The 16,260-nt window shown below is 48.0% G+C and overlaps 1 protein-coding gene across 1 annotated transcript in view; it reads right to left on the bottom strand.

Annotated features, from left to right (window-relative positions):
- LOC119102469 (myosin-11) overlaps positions 1–16,260 on the bottom strand; it is a 62,328-nt gene that overhangs the window by 26,692 nt on the left and 19,376 nt on the right. The window contains exons 6-18 of the mRNA XM_037225842.1: positions 14,690–14,805; positions 13,289–14,367; positions 12,561–12,741; positions 10,553–10,674; positions 10,064–10,227; positions 9,635–9,763; positions 6,846–7,462; positions 5,228–5,515; positions 4,558–4,742; positions 3,334–3,459; positions 1,431–1,601; positions 568–693; positions 153–288 (exon numbers count right to left, since the gene is read on the bottom strand). Of these exons, the coding sequence (XP_037081737.1) occupies positions 153–288; positions 568–693; positions 1,431–1,601; positions 3,334–3,459; positions 4,558–4,742; positions 5,228–5,515; positions 6,846–7,462; positions 9,635–9,763; positions 10,064–10,227; positions 10,553–10,674; positions 12,561–12,741; positions 13,289–14,367; positions 14,690–14,805 (3,440 nt within the window). The remainder of the gene's footprint in view (positions 1–152; positions 289–567; positions 694–1,430; positions 1,602–3,333; positions 3,460–4,557; positions 4,743–5,227; positions 5,516–6,845; positions 7,463–9,634; positions 9,764–10,063; positions 10,228–10,552; positions 10,675–12,560; positions 12,742–13,288; positions 14,368–14,689; positions 14,806–16,260) is intronic.

Genomic DNA, 16,260 nt, shown 5'->3' on the forward strand with positions numbered 1-16,260 from the left:
AGACTTAAGAGCTTGCCATAACGCGAAGTTATATGCTCTTTCTAATGAAGCACGTGGCAGTGGAAGAAGGAAGTTGGGTCAGTAAATGAGCATGCAAATAAATATTTGGCCTTTTTACATTGATTTTCGTAAAGAAATGAAAGGCCACATACTTTCAATTCTTGATTTTGAGGATGATCCAGCGTCCTGGGCAGATGCCTTTGAGCTCTCCCACTCAGCCTTCTCCGCCTTGTGCTTTTTCTCCAGCTGTTGCAGTTTTTCCTCTGCCGTCCGCTGGCCCTTCTCATGCTGAGAACATGCGAGCACGTGGTCCCCATGAGACGCAAGATGACAAAGAAACAGAGACAGAAAGGGACGAAAGTAGTTAACTATGTCGTTATAGAACAGTGAGACATGTGCTTATTTGTAGCCAGATCGACCGGGGAAAGTTCCCCGGAAGAAGGGAGGGCACGTGACAGAAACAAAGAGGAAAAGAGGACAGTGGCATATATTTTTATGGGAATGATAAGAAATCCTTTCTGGGGTGCAGCCGGTACACTTGCCACGGATAAGACTACCTGCCCGTACCTGGCTGATTTTTTCTTCGAATTCCTTGACCTGCCTCTCCAGTTTTGTCTTCTCCTTCTGCAGCGCATCGATTTTTGCGATCGAAGCGCCACCCGCGGTGGAGGCTACTTTCCCCCTGGTTTCCTCCTGTCATCGGGTATCATCATGTCATGGGACATCCATGAAGCACCACTAATGACCGTATTCGTCAGGGTGACGTGTCTGCACTTTGAAGACGGCTTTCACGCGTACTTAATGGCTGTCATGCTGACTATTTAGCTAAATAGTTATTTAGCTAATCTATGTTTATTTAATGTATTTATTCAATAAAACTATTCAGCTAATCTCTCACGATGGTGAAATAACATCAGAACGCGTTAAAATAAGCCTGCGAACAAAACTAAGCAGAACTATGCAGCAAACAACGTCCAGCAGAAGGACCGATGTCCTAACACAACTGGAGATAGTTGTGCAGCCCTAAGACAAGGCAGTTATCAGGTGCGGTTTTTGGTAACACATGCTAGAAGCAATAAAAACACTTGACCCTGCGGTTCAAAATGTGAGTTTACATTGGGTGAGTGTTGGAGTGTAAAAACCTGACCAGAAGGCAGGCAGTGTGTCCACTGGGCTTTATCTACATTGGCCCACAATTTGCGGAAACATCGATGAATCATGAGCATTGTGATCAGCGTCAGTGCTCCGATCCAGCTGCTAGCAAACAGAACGCGTGCATAATTGCTCCCAACTGATGCCCTGATCCAGACCTCTAAGAGTCTAATAGGGCCACCAACTTTGTCGCTAGTTCGAACACGTTACTGCGTCATCTGTCGGTTACGGGTGTTCCCGAGGTGAGAGTGCCAGACCAGACGGTCACAGCCGCTCACCATCTCCTTGAGGCGACGCTGTTTCTCCGTGTTGGTCTTCTCAAGGTCGGCACAGCGGACCTTCAGCTGGTCTAGTTCGGCCTTCAGCTGATCCCGCTCCGTCAGCCAGTGGGAGGACAAGCTACGCTGACTGCTGTCCAGCTGCTGCCACTTCTCCTGGGTCTCAGTCAGCTGTGGGCACGCGCCAGACCGCTGTCACCGCTGCTGTTCACGCACAGGTGTCATCACCGCTGCTGTTCACACACAGGTGTCATCACCGCTGCTGCTCACACACAGGTGCTGTCACCGCTGCTGCTCACACACAGGAGCCGTCACCGCTGCTGCTCACACACAGGTGCCATCACCGCTGCTGCTCACACACAGGTGCTGTCACCGCCTGCTCACACACAGGTGCTATCACCGCTGCTGCTCACACACAGGTGCTGTCACCGCTGCTGCTCACACACAGGAGCCGTCACCGCTGCTGCTCACACACAGGTGCCATCACCGCTGCTGCTCACACACAGGAGCCGTCACCGCTGCTGCTCACACACAGGTGCCATCACCGCTGCTGCTCACACACAGGTGCTGTCACCGCTGCTGCTCACACACAGGAGCCGTCACCGCTGCTGCTCACACACAGGTGCCATCACCGCTGCTGCTCACACACAGGAGCCGTCACCGCTGCTGCTCACACACAGGTGCCATCACCGCTGCTGCTCACACACAGGTGCTGTCACCGCCTGCTCACACACAGGTGCTATCACCGCTGCTGATCACACACAGGCGCTGCCACCGCTGCTGATCACACACAGGTGCTGTCACCGCTGCTGCTCACGCACAGGTGCTATCACCGCAGCTGCTCACACACAGGTGCTGTCACCGCCTGCTCACGCACAGGTGCCATCACCGCTGCTGTTCACACACAGGTGCTATCACCGCTGCTGCTCACACACAGGTGCTGTCACCGCTGCTGCTCACACACAGGAGCCGTCACCGCTGGCTGCTCCCACACCAGGTACCATCACCGCTGCTGCTCACACACAGGTGCTGTCACCGCTGCTGATCACACACAGGTGCTGTCACGCTGCTGCTCACACACAGTGCTGTCACACACAGGTGCTGCCACCGCTGCTGTTCTCTCACGGACGCTGTCCCAGCTGCTGCTCTCAGACATATACTGTCCCAGCTGCTGCTCTTACACAGATGCTGTCACAGCTTATGCTTTCACTAGGATGCTGCCATTGAGGCTGTCAAACGGCCGCTGTCGCAGTTACTGTCATGGCAGAGCTGTAACAAAGTCGCCGTGGCATTGCCTCTGCTGCAAGCCTGCTATCATCGTGTCCCTGAGACAGACCAGCTGACCAGACCAGACCAGACCAGGCCAGGACCGCTGTCACAGACTTTGCCACGGAGCAGACGCAACAGAGTTGTCACATACTTGATGTAACAGAGTCGTCACAGAGCCGATGTAACAGAGGCATGATCACAGAGCCGGAAAGATGGCCGCTGGCACAGTGCCTCTGACGGCGGCTGTCACGGCGCTTCAGTCACAGCTGCTGTTGCTGTCCTCCGTGACAGCACTACGACGCCATCCAGATTGCTCTCAGCCAGACGCGTGCAAGCGCTCACAGAAATAACGAATGCTCCGAAGAGAAGGCGCTGGCAATGTGGGCAAAACAATGGCTTGCAACAAAATCATCTCTACAATTGTCGATGGGTTCAGTTTTAACGTTGCCCAAGGAACATTGGCAACGCATCTCAAAGCAATCGAGACATCTAAACAAGACAGCGAACTCAATGCAAGACTGCAATGGATGGAGACCGTCATGCGTAAGTGCTTTACTCGTCTGGAAATCATTTTTCCCTGAAGACTATTTTACGCCAGCTCGAAAAGCTCCATTGTTTAGCTAGGCTCGCGTACCTGCGAGTTGGCTAGCTCCACCTTCTCCTGCAGCTCTTTCACTTGCTTCTCTGACTTCTTCAGCTTGGAATCGCTGGTTCTAAGCTTGGTCTCCGTCTCCGTCAGCTTCAGAACTTGTTCTGCGAGCTGGACATCAAAAATGCTAGCTGCTAGGGTGTACACACGTAGCATGCACGGGAAACGCGAGTGCTCGCAAACTAAAGTAGTACATGGCTTGCACCTTGTAACCGCGGAATCGCTTAGACTGTCGTTGACCACTGAGAACTCGTTAGCTGTTTTTAAGCGCAGTCATATTTGTGGTGCTACCTTACAAGGGCGTATCTTCTCAAATCAGAGCATGTAAAGCCAACGAAAACGTTTACTGAGAACTTCAAAACAATCAGACCATGCAATATTAAAACACAAAATTATCATGTCATGAAACTTCCAAACATGATACTATCATATCACGAAACTCCAAGTCTTAGCATGATATCATGAAACTTCGACAAATGACTCTATCATCTTATAGAATTTTAAGACATGACATTGGCACGTAACAGAGAAGGAATATCACCGAATCGTAAGTTGTTACGATGACAATATTCGACCTCCGGTGCAGCTCGAAGTATGATCCTTAGTTGAACAATGGTCCATGGTATTGGTTGTGGCTAAACAAATACGTCAAACAATTAGTGGAATTTACTACGAGGATGCTCGACACGCTGTTCGCGCTCGCGTTTTTGATGAAACTCCAAAAGGATTTTTGGAAAATTCGCAGGGAGTTTATGAAGTGGCGAAGTAAACAGAAAATTCTGAAGTAACCAGACTTTCAAGATTTTAGAACTCCAGTTTGCAGACGACGAGCTGAGCAAATAGGTGGATACTGCCATACGATCAAGCGGCTTACGCCTTGGGTAGTGTGAACTATTGTTAGCTTACTGTTCGTTTTAGTCCAAACAGCGCTAGAGACTCTAGCGTGTAAAGCTGACAGTAGAATTTGTGATAGATGTGTTGACGGACATACGTTAATGTGCTCAGAAGAAGGTAGCACACAAAAACCTTGGCTTGTTTTCCATTGAGCAACACCTCTTGCCATATTGAAGACCGCTTGCTTTCAGCGCAACAAGTCATAACCCCGAAATATAACGAGCTTAAAACTTTTCTCGCTCAAGTAACATATTATCGCTCTATTACTTTTACACATCCACACTCGCGCCAAAGTTCTCTCTTTCTATTAAGTACCTCTTTCTCGGTGCTATCTTTGGCCTCTTCACCCTTCTTTGCCCTTTGCAGTTGACGTTCCTTTAACTCGAGCTGCTGTTTCAGCTCTTTCAGGCGAGATCTTTCTTCCTGCAACTCTTTGGACATTGTTTCTACTTTGTCTTTCATTGCTCGGGTTTGGTCTGCCGATGCCCTTGCGGACGAACCTGCAAATCATGTGCAATGCGATTATGAGAGCAGTGCTATACCGCAAAACTCCCTAACAAGTATAGCTTAAGGTCGTTAACGAAGAACAGAAAAGCCTTCGCCAGCTTCGCCAAGGTTCCTGGTTCAATTCTGTTCCATCCAGTTCAACAGCACTTGGACCCGTGCCTCAGCTAACCGCGAGAGGCAGACACAGTGAATTGGGCACAGCTACCGAGCATGGTCGAATCTTTCCTAATATTCAATCACCTTGTTCAGAGAACTCCGGCAGCGTAGTCAGTGCCCACAGAACAATCCGCGCTTAGCAACAATTCTGAGTCCAACGGCATTCCAGCATACAATTAATGCCACAAATTTTATTGAAAAGCTTGTCCGAGCCGATGCTCGTGTTGAGCCCGCCTATAAAGCTGGGGACCGATAGCGCTGCCCAAACTCGGGGTTTTGGCTTAATGTTGTCCTTTTACTTTGCTGGTCACGTCAGACTTACTTGAATCAGATTCCAGCCTCTGGTTTTCACGCTCAAGTTTGGCTTTCTCCCTTTCCACCTTCTGTTTTTCCTTTTCCGCTTCTGATTTGCTTGCTTCTATCTCAGCCTTCGCTACCTCAAGATCCTTCTTCTCCCTTTCAAGTTTGCTGATATTTTGCTTAAATAGATCCACATTCTTGGAAAGGTCTGTGACTTTCTCCTCCAGCTCCAGCGTTTGCTTTGATTTGGCAGAGCTGTTTGCAGACTTGTTTTCTTTGGAATTGTTTTTTTGCTGGATATTGTACACAGCTGAAAACAAATATTTCACAGCGTTGATCGCAAAGCACAGCGTCCAAAGTCGGTGCCCACATTATGGAAACGGCATAACCATGTGTTGACAATTATTTTGCATTCACTGGTAATGCACGTAATGTATATTAACCGATGGAAACATTGCCAGAAACGGAGATCCATTAGAAGCTTTCACCTAAAACATGACCGCTCTTCACAATTCATAACGCATACATGAATCTTTAAACACGCGTCCGGGTGGACGGTTGAATGCTACGCGCTCGGGTAGGGCTCAGTTTAGGCTTATTGAGTCTTAAAAACTAATAGAGCTAGATACACCAAATTTACAGGCCTAATTGACCTGTATAAAACGCTCTCTTGCGTCAAATTTAGTGTGCCTAGGCCATGACCTTCGGGTCAGATGAGGTCAAATAAGATTAAGCTCCTGAATGGTGCCCGAAGAGCCATCAGCCCTCCTCATGCAACCATCTTTGAGCTAAACACCTCTTCTCAGTGAAACGCCATTGGTGTTAATTCCACGTCAGTGCATTTCAGAAGGTGAATTCGACGAAAAAGCTTTGAGATCTTTTAAAAGCTGAATTTAAATAAGCGTCCAAGACTGCGAGAAGTGGTACCATTCTAAAAGCAGAAGGTTGATAGGGATGATTTTAAGTCAGTGGACGTCTCTAGCCTTTACGAAGTCCAAGCAATGCGTTTGTTGACGTCCGTGCGATGCAAATCGAACTGAACGTCCAAAACTTTTCCATTATTAAATTTACCTAGTAAGAGAGTGACTTAGTTTTGACATTTTAACTCAGCAAATGCCAAAAGAACTAGCCGTAAAAATAACTTCTATTGTCTACGAAACCATCTCAAGGAATAATGGCTCCTCTGCCGATCCGCTGCCGCATCAAAGTGAACGATTTGAAATTAATCACCTTCACTGACAGCAATCGTCTGACTTTGACGCGCCCCAGGTCAGTGACCTTACAAGGTACGTCTAATTCTGTTAGACCAAAAGATTGACCATTCAATTGCCTACAGTTAGACATAATTTCTAGCGCCTATGCCATGCCGCTCGGAAGTTATCCGTCGTCGTCACTGGGGCTTTACGACGCACTCAGCTGCTGAGGCCTATCAAACGTCGCCGCCCTTTCCTGGCAAGAAGGGCGGGCACCACGGGGAATCGAGCCCCGTGCCTCTGCTTTTCCATACGCGCAGTGGTTAGCGCAGTCGCGTGAACCACCACGCTATCAGCAATTATTCGTGGAGGGGAAGGGGGTTCAAATTGCGCCGCCTCCCACCAGAGCGGAGTCTGGAAACATTTCCATAAATGTTATGGACTTACCTATTTCGTCTTCCAGCTCTTCAACCCACTTCTTCAACGTGTTCTTAGGCGTCAGGTCGGTCACCTTCTTTGGAATTCTCGTCTTCAGGCTAGGAATGTCTTTCATTTTACGCACTGTATCATTTAGCCTATCTCGCTCACTAGTAAGTTCACTAACTTTTCTCTTCGCAACACTCAGTTCTCGCTCCTTGCTCTTCATCTCACTTTGCAGTGTGTCCTTCTCCCTTCTCAGTCCATCCACGTCTACCTCGCTATTCCGCTCCAGTTTACGGCCCTCGCGTGGCGACCGACTGGGGCTGAGTCTGCTCTGGTCGGCACCAGATGGCTCTTTGATCACCTGGCGCAGCTCAGCGATGGTTTTGTCCCGGTCCTCGAGCCGGCGCTCGGCTCTGACGAGACGCTCATCCACCTCGGCCCGCTCCATGGAGGCCAGCTCCTGGGCGCTGGGCGGGGGCTTCTTGGCCAGGCGCACACTCAGACGGCGGTTCTCCACGGACGTCTCCGTCATCTCCGATTCCAGCGTAACGTTCCTGTCGCGCAGCCTCTGGACCTCCTGCTCCACCAGTTGCAGCTGACGCTTCAGGTCCACGCTCTGCGGGTCGTTCATGTCCAGCGACCTGCCGCAGTACACTCAGTTAACCGGCTGGAAAACCACGTGCACAGCGATGACATTTTCACGCGATGAGACACGCTCAGGCAATAGGCAAAAACGTTTGATAATGAGAACTGCTGCATTCTGGCTAAACTGAATGCCGCCGTTGAATTCGGCCGGTTGCAAACTTTTGGACAACACCCTTCCAACGCACGATTTGACGCTAGAGTTAAGCCATCCCGCCGCTAGATTATAGTCCAAACCAGTCCATCTGGTGTTTTGTTAAGGACGGGCTTCAATAGCAGTAAACATCAACACCAAACACCCATGCGTGCGGTTACAACGGGGCTTTAACGGTGAACCATAAATCACCGCCATCTGGCTCAAGTAGCTCATCCTGAGTGCAGCATTCTTCCATTACACTACAGGGTGTTACACATGAAAATCGATTTTAAACCCTCAAGAAAAAATGTTTAAAATAAGCCAACCACGAACTACCTGAGAGGCATTGTTGAAAATTGCCTGAGCTCCATATTGGTGTCTTCTATTGACGATAGGATATGGGACCGGATATATGATAGGAGCTATATATATTCTAAAAAAGCATCCCATGGAATCCATACCACCGGAAATACTCATTCAAAATGGTGCGTGCTTGCAGACATGTAGCTGAGTTAAAATATTCCGAATCGATTGGCATTTATCATCACAAGCGGACCTACACTCCTGTGTTCATCTTGGAGGCTTGTCGACCACCACCATGCTAGTGTCCCTCCTGTGCGCTTTATTCGTTTGCGGAGTCATTTGCCTCGGAGGTGCTTATCAATTGTTATGCCATCGTTCCTGTGTCGCTTCTGCAGCGTAGATAGCTATTGTTCAGAGCCAGAGCCTTCCATTCGATGAGATCGTTCCGGCGGTTAAAAAAACACTTGGTCTGGAAATTTGCTAGCTTATGAAATGCGTTACCTTGAAGACCGGCGCTGATGAAGTCCAAACGGTGAACGTTTATGCTGTTCTTTGGCCCATGCTAATAAACACCAGAAGAGTTGTGGTTCTCACTTCCTTTCATAATCATGATGTCGAACAGTTCGATGAATTACCCACACATGGAAGAGGAATAATAGCGCATGGAAACAGATGGCCGACGGCCGCCGAGGATAAAAGTAACCCTGTCTATTTCTAGAGCCACTTTCGAACCGTTCGGTGCTGCTCTACTAAACGTTTGATAGCTGCCAATGGTAAATCTGACGCATTCTGTTGACAAATGTATTCGTGCTAGGTCCGCCAAGGAATCATGACGCCAGCAATGCACGCTGGCACGGCTACTCGAGACTCCGCAGGCATGCATTCGCGCTCTTCATTCCAGGTTTAGATGTCTTTGATGCACGCTATCCCTGATTCCAGTGCGCGCCATCAAGGTTCAGTCATCCCATACGCTGAAACCGCGGGTCAACGCGACACCGAATGAGAATGCAATGCGGATGTGTCGAACCAATGAGTTGTGTCACCCGCTTATTGTACTATGTTGGTAAAACTGATCACCTTCCAAACCAACGAACTCTTGAATGACGTCATAATTTTGGTGCAAAATTCTGTCCCGGAAGTCGATTTCTTCTTTGGTTTATGTGTATTTATTACATCTGTATTTAGACCCATACTCATGCTTAGAGGCCCCGAAATCCTCAGGAAAACCTGAGAGCCTTTAAGGTATCTTACGCTATTCTGTACCGTAATCTGTCATTTGATGGCATTCGATACAACATTTCTGGGCGCCGACGACCAGCGCTCCCCATTGTCATTGAATTTTTTCACACACGATAGCTGGATCCGGAAATCGCAGGGTGCTTAGAGCGCTCAAAGCGATGGCGGTTGGCGAAATGCCCTGGACAGTATCAGGTCGAGCACCAATGCGCCAGATGCCAATGATGCGGTCTGAAGGCCTTGCCGACCCAGTTGGCACGCACATCCAAGTGCCCGGGTCACAACATTGGTGGTCTAATCCAAAAGATCAGGCTTGACGTGTCATAGCTCGGCTCCAGGCAAACAGGAAAATTATAAACACCTTTTTCTACCAATCTTTAATTTCATGGCCACCAAATCGTACCACATAGCAACTGTGTCACTCGGTCTGTCAGGGATACCTTTTACGGCACCGACCGACCGTTCTACCGACCGTTCTACCGGTCGCTCTACCGACCTGCTGCGGGCGAAAATAACCTTGCCGCCCTTCTTGCCCTTGAGCTCCATCTCAGTCCTCAGAGAGTCGTTCTCTCGCTCCCTGTCGATCAGCTTCTTCCGCAGCTCGTTCATCTCCTCCTCCAGCACACTGAGGACGCAATATTAAGCTGCTGGGAGCACAGATTCGGTTGAATCCTGGCGGCTATTCAAACCGTCAGCAGGCTGCCAACAGGCTTTGGCATGAGTTCCAAGCACTTGCGGCACTAAATGCATTTGGATTTTGAGGTGGGTACTTGTCCACGGCAATGACCCTTTAACTGTCCTTGCATAAGTAATCAGAAGTAGCCGCATCACGCAACACACAGGAACGATGCATTACATCAATACCAAAAAAAGAGGCAAATGAGTGAATGCCCGGTAAATGAAATACTACGGCTGTCTAAAGTACTTTATTTTTTGTTCGTAGTAGGCGTTTGGATTGTTGATGTTGATCTCAGGAATCGGCGTCTTGTTGCCGTGAGTCGTTCTCTCCTGGAGCTCTTTGATCTGTCGCTGGAGTCGTTCATTCTCGTTCTCCACGTTGTCGACCTTTCTTCGTAGAGTGCTTGTCTCCTGCAGACAATTGTAAATTGAAGATAAGACATTCAGAACTATCTTACTGCTGGCGATGTATCAGCTTTCAGGACCAATCGGTCACCATCACATCTCGCATCTCACATCTTAACAACGTTTTGTGAAAAGTCAAATGTTAAACACTACATTTTCTTCAGTCAACTACCGACTTTGATTTATGTAGTGTGAAATGGCACAACTGGGCAATGCAGATTGGCGGACATAGTGTAGTTCTTGTGTGTCATTTCAATCGTAAATAGTCTTTTTTTCCAAAACCTTCAAACTTTTTGTGCTTGTTTTACCTGACCTGCTGCAGCGCACTGACCCGCTCGTTCAGCTCCAGCTGTATTTTCAGCTCCTGGGGTGACAGCTCCTCAATGTCCTCCGAGATGCCTTCATCCCTGTCGGCGGACACTGCCGAGCTGTCCTGGCCAGCCGGGCGGCGAGCTACCGGGAGCAATCAAACGTGTCAGACCTGCTCCACTCATACTCGGCTGACACTCAGACCCCCTGACCAGCTGAGGCACGTGGCGTCTGATAGGTTGGATCGGATTGGACGCGATTGGAATTTTGTACACGAATCACGTTTTGTGGTACATGATGCAGTAAGTTGGATAGTGGTAATAGTTATGACGGGCACCAGACTGGAAGCTGAATAGCTTAAGAATAGCGTTATAACCGAGCATGTGAACGCAAGTAAACAATAACAAATGATATATCATTCTGCAAAAATACCACGAGGAAAGGGGGTTCTGCCAACAACACACCGATAGCACGTCACTGCTCGAGAATTTGAAGTACTATAAGTGGGTCAGCCCGTCCGCTAAGATAGGAATTTCGAGCGACCACTTCAAAAGCCATTCTAACGCCATAGAAACTTTCCATTGTGCAATCAAACGATGACATATCAAGGATCATATTTACTGAATAGCAACATTTTGTTGTCTAGAGCAGTTTCCTGCACTTAAGAGCATATTAAAAGTTAGAAGTGAGCTTATTTCATCACATCTGATGCCTGTCTCAATATATTCATATGTGGAATATTTCCCCTCAGAAACAAACGTTACACAAATATCAAAAGGTCACAATCGGTGATAGGAGACATGTTTCACGAGAGGAGACGAGACAGGTGAGACAAGACGAGACGAGACGTGCTTCACGCCGACGAGAAGCGTCGCTTCAGAGCACCCTTTAAGTTGTGACGGACATGGCGATAAATGAGGACAGCACCTCGCTTTAAAGACCCGCCGGACGGTTGGCGCACAGCCTCTTTCGGCAAATAAAAGGAGGTGGCGATCCCTTCCTGGTTCCCACAAGATTAGAAGACTCTTGGCTGGTGTTAGATCTAACGGCTACTGACTCAGGCTGTCTGTCTGACCGCTGCGCACATTCTGCGCACCTGTTCACATTTTCGTCTTCCAGAAACGATTCTAGCGCCGAAGTTAAACGTGGCTTGAGCGGCGACCATGTATTTGCGCAGCGACTGTTCTATATCCAAAGACAATACTGGACGCGCGAGAAAAACAGCGCGGTAGCAATGGTAAGCAAAGAATCACCAAAGGGCAGATAATGGCAGAGATGGGAGAGAGCAGAAAGTGACTTGACACGGTACCGAGGCAGTTGAGGATGTACGATTCTCAGGAGAGATTACGGTCGAAGGCAATGCATCAACTTTTGGCTTCAGTGTATTTGGCCAGCATTCCGTCCCGAATTTTTCCGTGAAAGAGGATAGGTTGCACGTATTTTGGCATGTGCCTGGATGGCAAAATTGAGTTTCGTTTCCTGCAGGTCATTTGGAGCCAAAATAGCCACGAAATGACACTCGTCTTGACTCTATGTCACCGATCATTGACGGGAGAAAAAACTCCCGGCCAGAGACGAGATGTGGGTATTGTCGCCGTGTTAGTATGTTACAAAAGTGCCAATGACATACAGGCTGAGGTCAATAGGGATGACAGCAAAGAGAAGGAATCCAAAAGGACGAGCCTCAAAAAGCTATCTGGTAGGCTGCTGAGTAGACATTTGGAAACCAACGATGCAGACGCTTGGCAAACGGACAGACAGGCACTTTCTGAACCAGCCAGTGTTAATAATTGAAGCTGCAGACTTAAGTAATTGAGAATGTTTGATGACGTGAAACATTTCCGAAGGTCAACGAGTCGGAACAAAAGAAAGAATGTAAGATACCGCGAGATTCATAGTCAAGACATCAGCTTTTCATAACTATTGTTAAATAGTCGCGGTCTGCCCCAAACCAACATTAGCGCTCTCGCTCCTCATCTAAACCAAAACATGGGCATATGCCAGCAAAGTCTCGCTATGACAAAGCTCACTCTTTTTAGCCATCTTCTTGAGCTGAATGGCGAGGCTCTCGTTCTCCTCTTCGGCCCTAAGCAGCTTTTTCCGGAGCTGGGCAGCCTCCTCCTCTGCAAACTTCATCTGCTCTCGCAGGTCCGCTTCCCGCTCCAGCGTGTCCTGCAGGTCTCGCAGCAGCTTGCTCTCGTCGCTAGCTGACTGACTGAAGCGGAAAATGATCAGTGCCAATTTTCAAGTATTAAACCACACTGGGAAAACCACATGGTTTTAAGACTGCATCTAGCAATACAAAAGAAGCAAACAAAAAGTGTAAATCATGTGTGTCAAAAGCACATCAATTACTAAACTGGGCAGCGTTGAGAAACATGACGGCTGCACACACGAACATAGTACCTCAAACTAACACAGTGAGGGAGGGGCATTTTAGTACGGATAACAATAGCATAAGTCTGCGGTGAATGCTTCAAAAATAGGTATTTTTGTTTTGTTATTCGACAAGCTATTCAGCGGCAACATTTGCCACTCATATTTCAAATATATGCTTAGTAGGATCGGCAGAACTCAAACGAACCCTTTTAAGTCTCCCCTTACTTGGCTCTCTCAGTACTAGCGCTACGCGGCGACCGTTAGGCTAATCGCAGTTTTCCTGTCCAGCCGGCAGCTGTGCTCCCCGCCATCAGGTGATCGCTACAGCGACGGACAGTCAGTTTGCCAACGCGACACAGGCTCCTCGCGCAGCTCTTACCTGTCGCTTGATGGGTGCCTTCACGTCTAAAGAGTTGTTCTTCTTCCGCAGCATCTCCACCTCCTCACCTAACTTCATAGAGACCTCCTTAGCAAGCTTCAGTTCATTCTCTAATTTTTCCGTGTACTGTGAGCTACCAGCAGCTGCACCAGAACCCTGCAAGCTCTTGAGCTCATTCTCTAAAGCCGACTTTTGCTGCTGCACTTCATCGTTTACACGCTCTGCCTTTCTTAGTTTGAACTGAATAATCCGGCAGTTCTTATTTGCCTGCTCCAGCTCTCTCTTGAGATCATGATATTCATCTGCTTGATCCTCCCGAAAGTTGTCGTGAATTTCATTCATTTCCTCTTCCATGTCCCTCAGTTGTCCTTTAAGGTCATCATTCTCTTCTTGTAGATCTTCCACCGAGCTCTCGGCTTTGGATAAACGCATTCGCAGATCTGTCAGGATTTTGTCTACGTCTCCAGACACTGGGCGTTTCTCAATCTCCCTACTCAGTTCTTGCACTTCCAGCTCCATACTCTTCTTCTCATCTAGAAGGTCCTCGTTTGACGATGTCAGCTCGTGCACCTTCTGCTGGAGTTTAACCATTTCTGCCTGCGACTTTGACTTCTTCGCGGCTGTTGCCTGCTTCTCCATCAAGTCCTTCTTTTCCTTATTGAGGCGATCCACCTTCTTTTTTAATTTGTCCACCTCTTTCTGAAGGGATGTGACGGTTTTCTCGAGCTGCTGGTTTTTCTCATCCACCAGGGTGGTATCAGTGGTGTCCGTGCCACCCGTCGCGTCGGTCCAGACCGAAGACTCCGAAGGCGCCATCGTGCTGAGATCGTCATCGTCGTCCGTCACCTTCTTGGCGTTCTTCAGCTTGATGATGAAGGCGACATCTGCGCTCATTCCGTTGCTGCTGGAGGAGTCAGTTTTCACCTCCCTGACGGAGATCTTCTTGCGGGTAACTGCAGCAGGTGAGGAGGGGCTGACCGTACTGACGTCACGCGGCGGCACCGGTGGCGCCTGCGACTGCGCTGTGACAGCTGACGCGAAGGATCCATCATCTTCAGGACTTCCGACGCTCGCAAAATCTGCACAAAAAGAGGGAAAGGAGTCATGTGCATGGCTCTCGTTCTTTCCGAAATCAGGTGGCAAGCGCTGCAAAGGTGGCCTGGTTATTCCATGATTATTACATATACTTCCCTCTGAGAGAGCAATCATGACAAGAAAGCAAGCTGGATTGTCAGTAATAACACTAAAAGTATATATCCAAGCTGTCCAAATATCACTTGGGCAGAAGCAGCATCACAAGTCTGGGACACACGAGTGGTAGCCAGGGGTGGGTTGGCAGCCTTCAGGGCGGCCCGTCCCCCCCCCCCATAAGCAAATTTTGCTCGCCCTTGAATGCACTACCATCATCCTTATCCTTGACCGTCGATGTGTCGTCGTCGTCGTCGCCGGTGCCGACCGTTCGGAGATCCTGGGCCGACCACGACGACGGCTTTAGGCTGGACCAGGTGCCCAGCCGCCTGCCGAACACACATCGGTCAGCGATGGCAGCATCTTCGGAAGGCACAGCTAGTCAGCGACAGCATCGGCCACGGCTGGCACATAGCGGAAGCGACAACGCCAGCTTCACAATTGGACCTTTTCTTTGTTATTTATTATTTTATTTTTATTATTTATTTACTTTATTATTATTATTTTATTTTATTTTTATATTATTTGTTTTTATATTTGTTGTATTTTTATATTTTAGTTTATATTATATTTATATTATTATTATATTATATTATTTACTTTTACTTTATTATTAGGGCCAATTCTATAAAAGGGTATAGAAGGTACATGACGGTTATCTGTTTTGGTAAAAGTATGAAGGTAAAAAGGTATCACTTAGTGGTCAATTCTATTAAAAAAGGGCTATTGGAGACCCTCCCTTAGAACGTACAATGTTTCCATGTGTCCGAACGGGTCCAGTATATATGACCAGGCTCAACAAGCCCATTTCCCATTCCGAACAATATGTCAACTCAAACCATGCATTTCTTTCCCAGCATTTCACCGAACTGTGTTTGCTTATTGTCCTCCGGCATGGAGCTTTGAAGACCACATAAATTCACGAATTGCCATAGGACTGATGTTGAGCTGCTGCGCTCCATGCAAGGTGAGTCATCTGGGGCGTTCTGCGACGGATTGACCGATAGTCTTCACTCACATATCTTTGATTCATATGAAAATTGGTACGGCTGTTAAGTTGGTAATTAGTAATTTGTAATCATCCTTATCCATTTCGTGCGAAGAGGGTGGATATAAAAACATCGCACAAGGCGCCTTTTTATTGCAATCAACTTATTACATGGTCATACGTAATCTCGTTACGGTTGTGAGCCGATGCTCACAAGTAAAATACACCCCATGTGATAATCTTTGCAGTTTCAACACATTCCCGCACCAAAACCCACATTTCAAATACGCCGATAGGCCAAAACGATACGAGCTGATGATATCGACGCAATATGGACAATTTTGCAAGCTCGAAGGCATTGAATCTGTTTCGTTTATGTGTTTATGTTTTATTTTTTCACGCGTTTCGTTGATATTGATGACTCACAGTATGTCCACGCCCTATCTCATGTTTTTTCAATATGTGTACATTCCCCTCAGGCCCGTCTGATGGTTTGTGTGCGGTGATGTAATGGTTGTCGACTGGAACACATTCGTGAAGCTTCCGCACTCCTTACACCGGGAAAGCGTTCGCGTAGCGGGACACAAACGCTTCGGTGGTTTGACCATTTCGCCATTTCCTACGGAAGGAAAAATTATGACAGAGGAAAACTTTGCCGTTAAGAAAAAAAACATATTCTGTGTTGTCAATGTTGCAAAATGTTCGTGCAAGGATATCTCTAGTAGAAGCTCTTTAAGTCGTGCCTCCTATCAGGGCTTATTTCAAAAGCACGTCACTGGGGTAGGGGGGCTTCGGC

Source organism: Pollicipes pollicipes, unplaced genomic scaffold (genome assembly GCF_011947565.3).
Source record: "Pollicipes pollicipes isolate AB1234 unplaced genomic scaffold, Ppol_2.1 Scaffold_5724;HRSCAF=6776_pilon_pilon_pilon, whole genome shotgun sequence".
Lineage (NCBI taxonomy): Eukaryota > Metazoa > Arthropoda > Thecostraca > Pollicipedomorpha > Pollicipedidae > Pollicipes > Pollicipes pollicipes.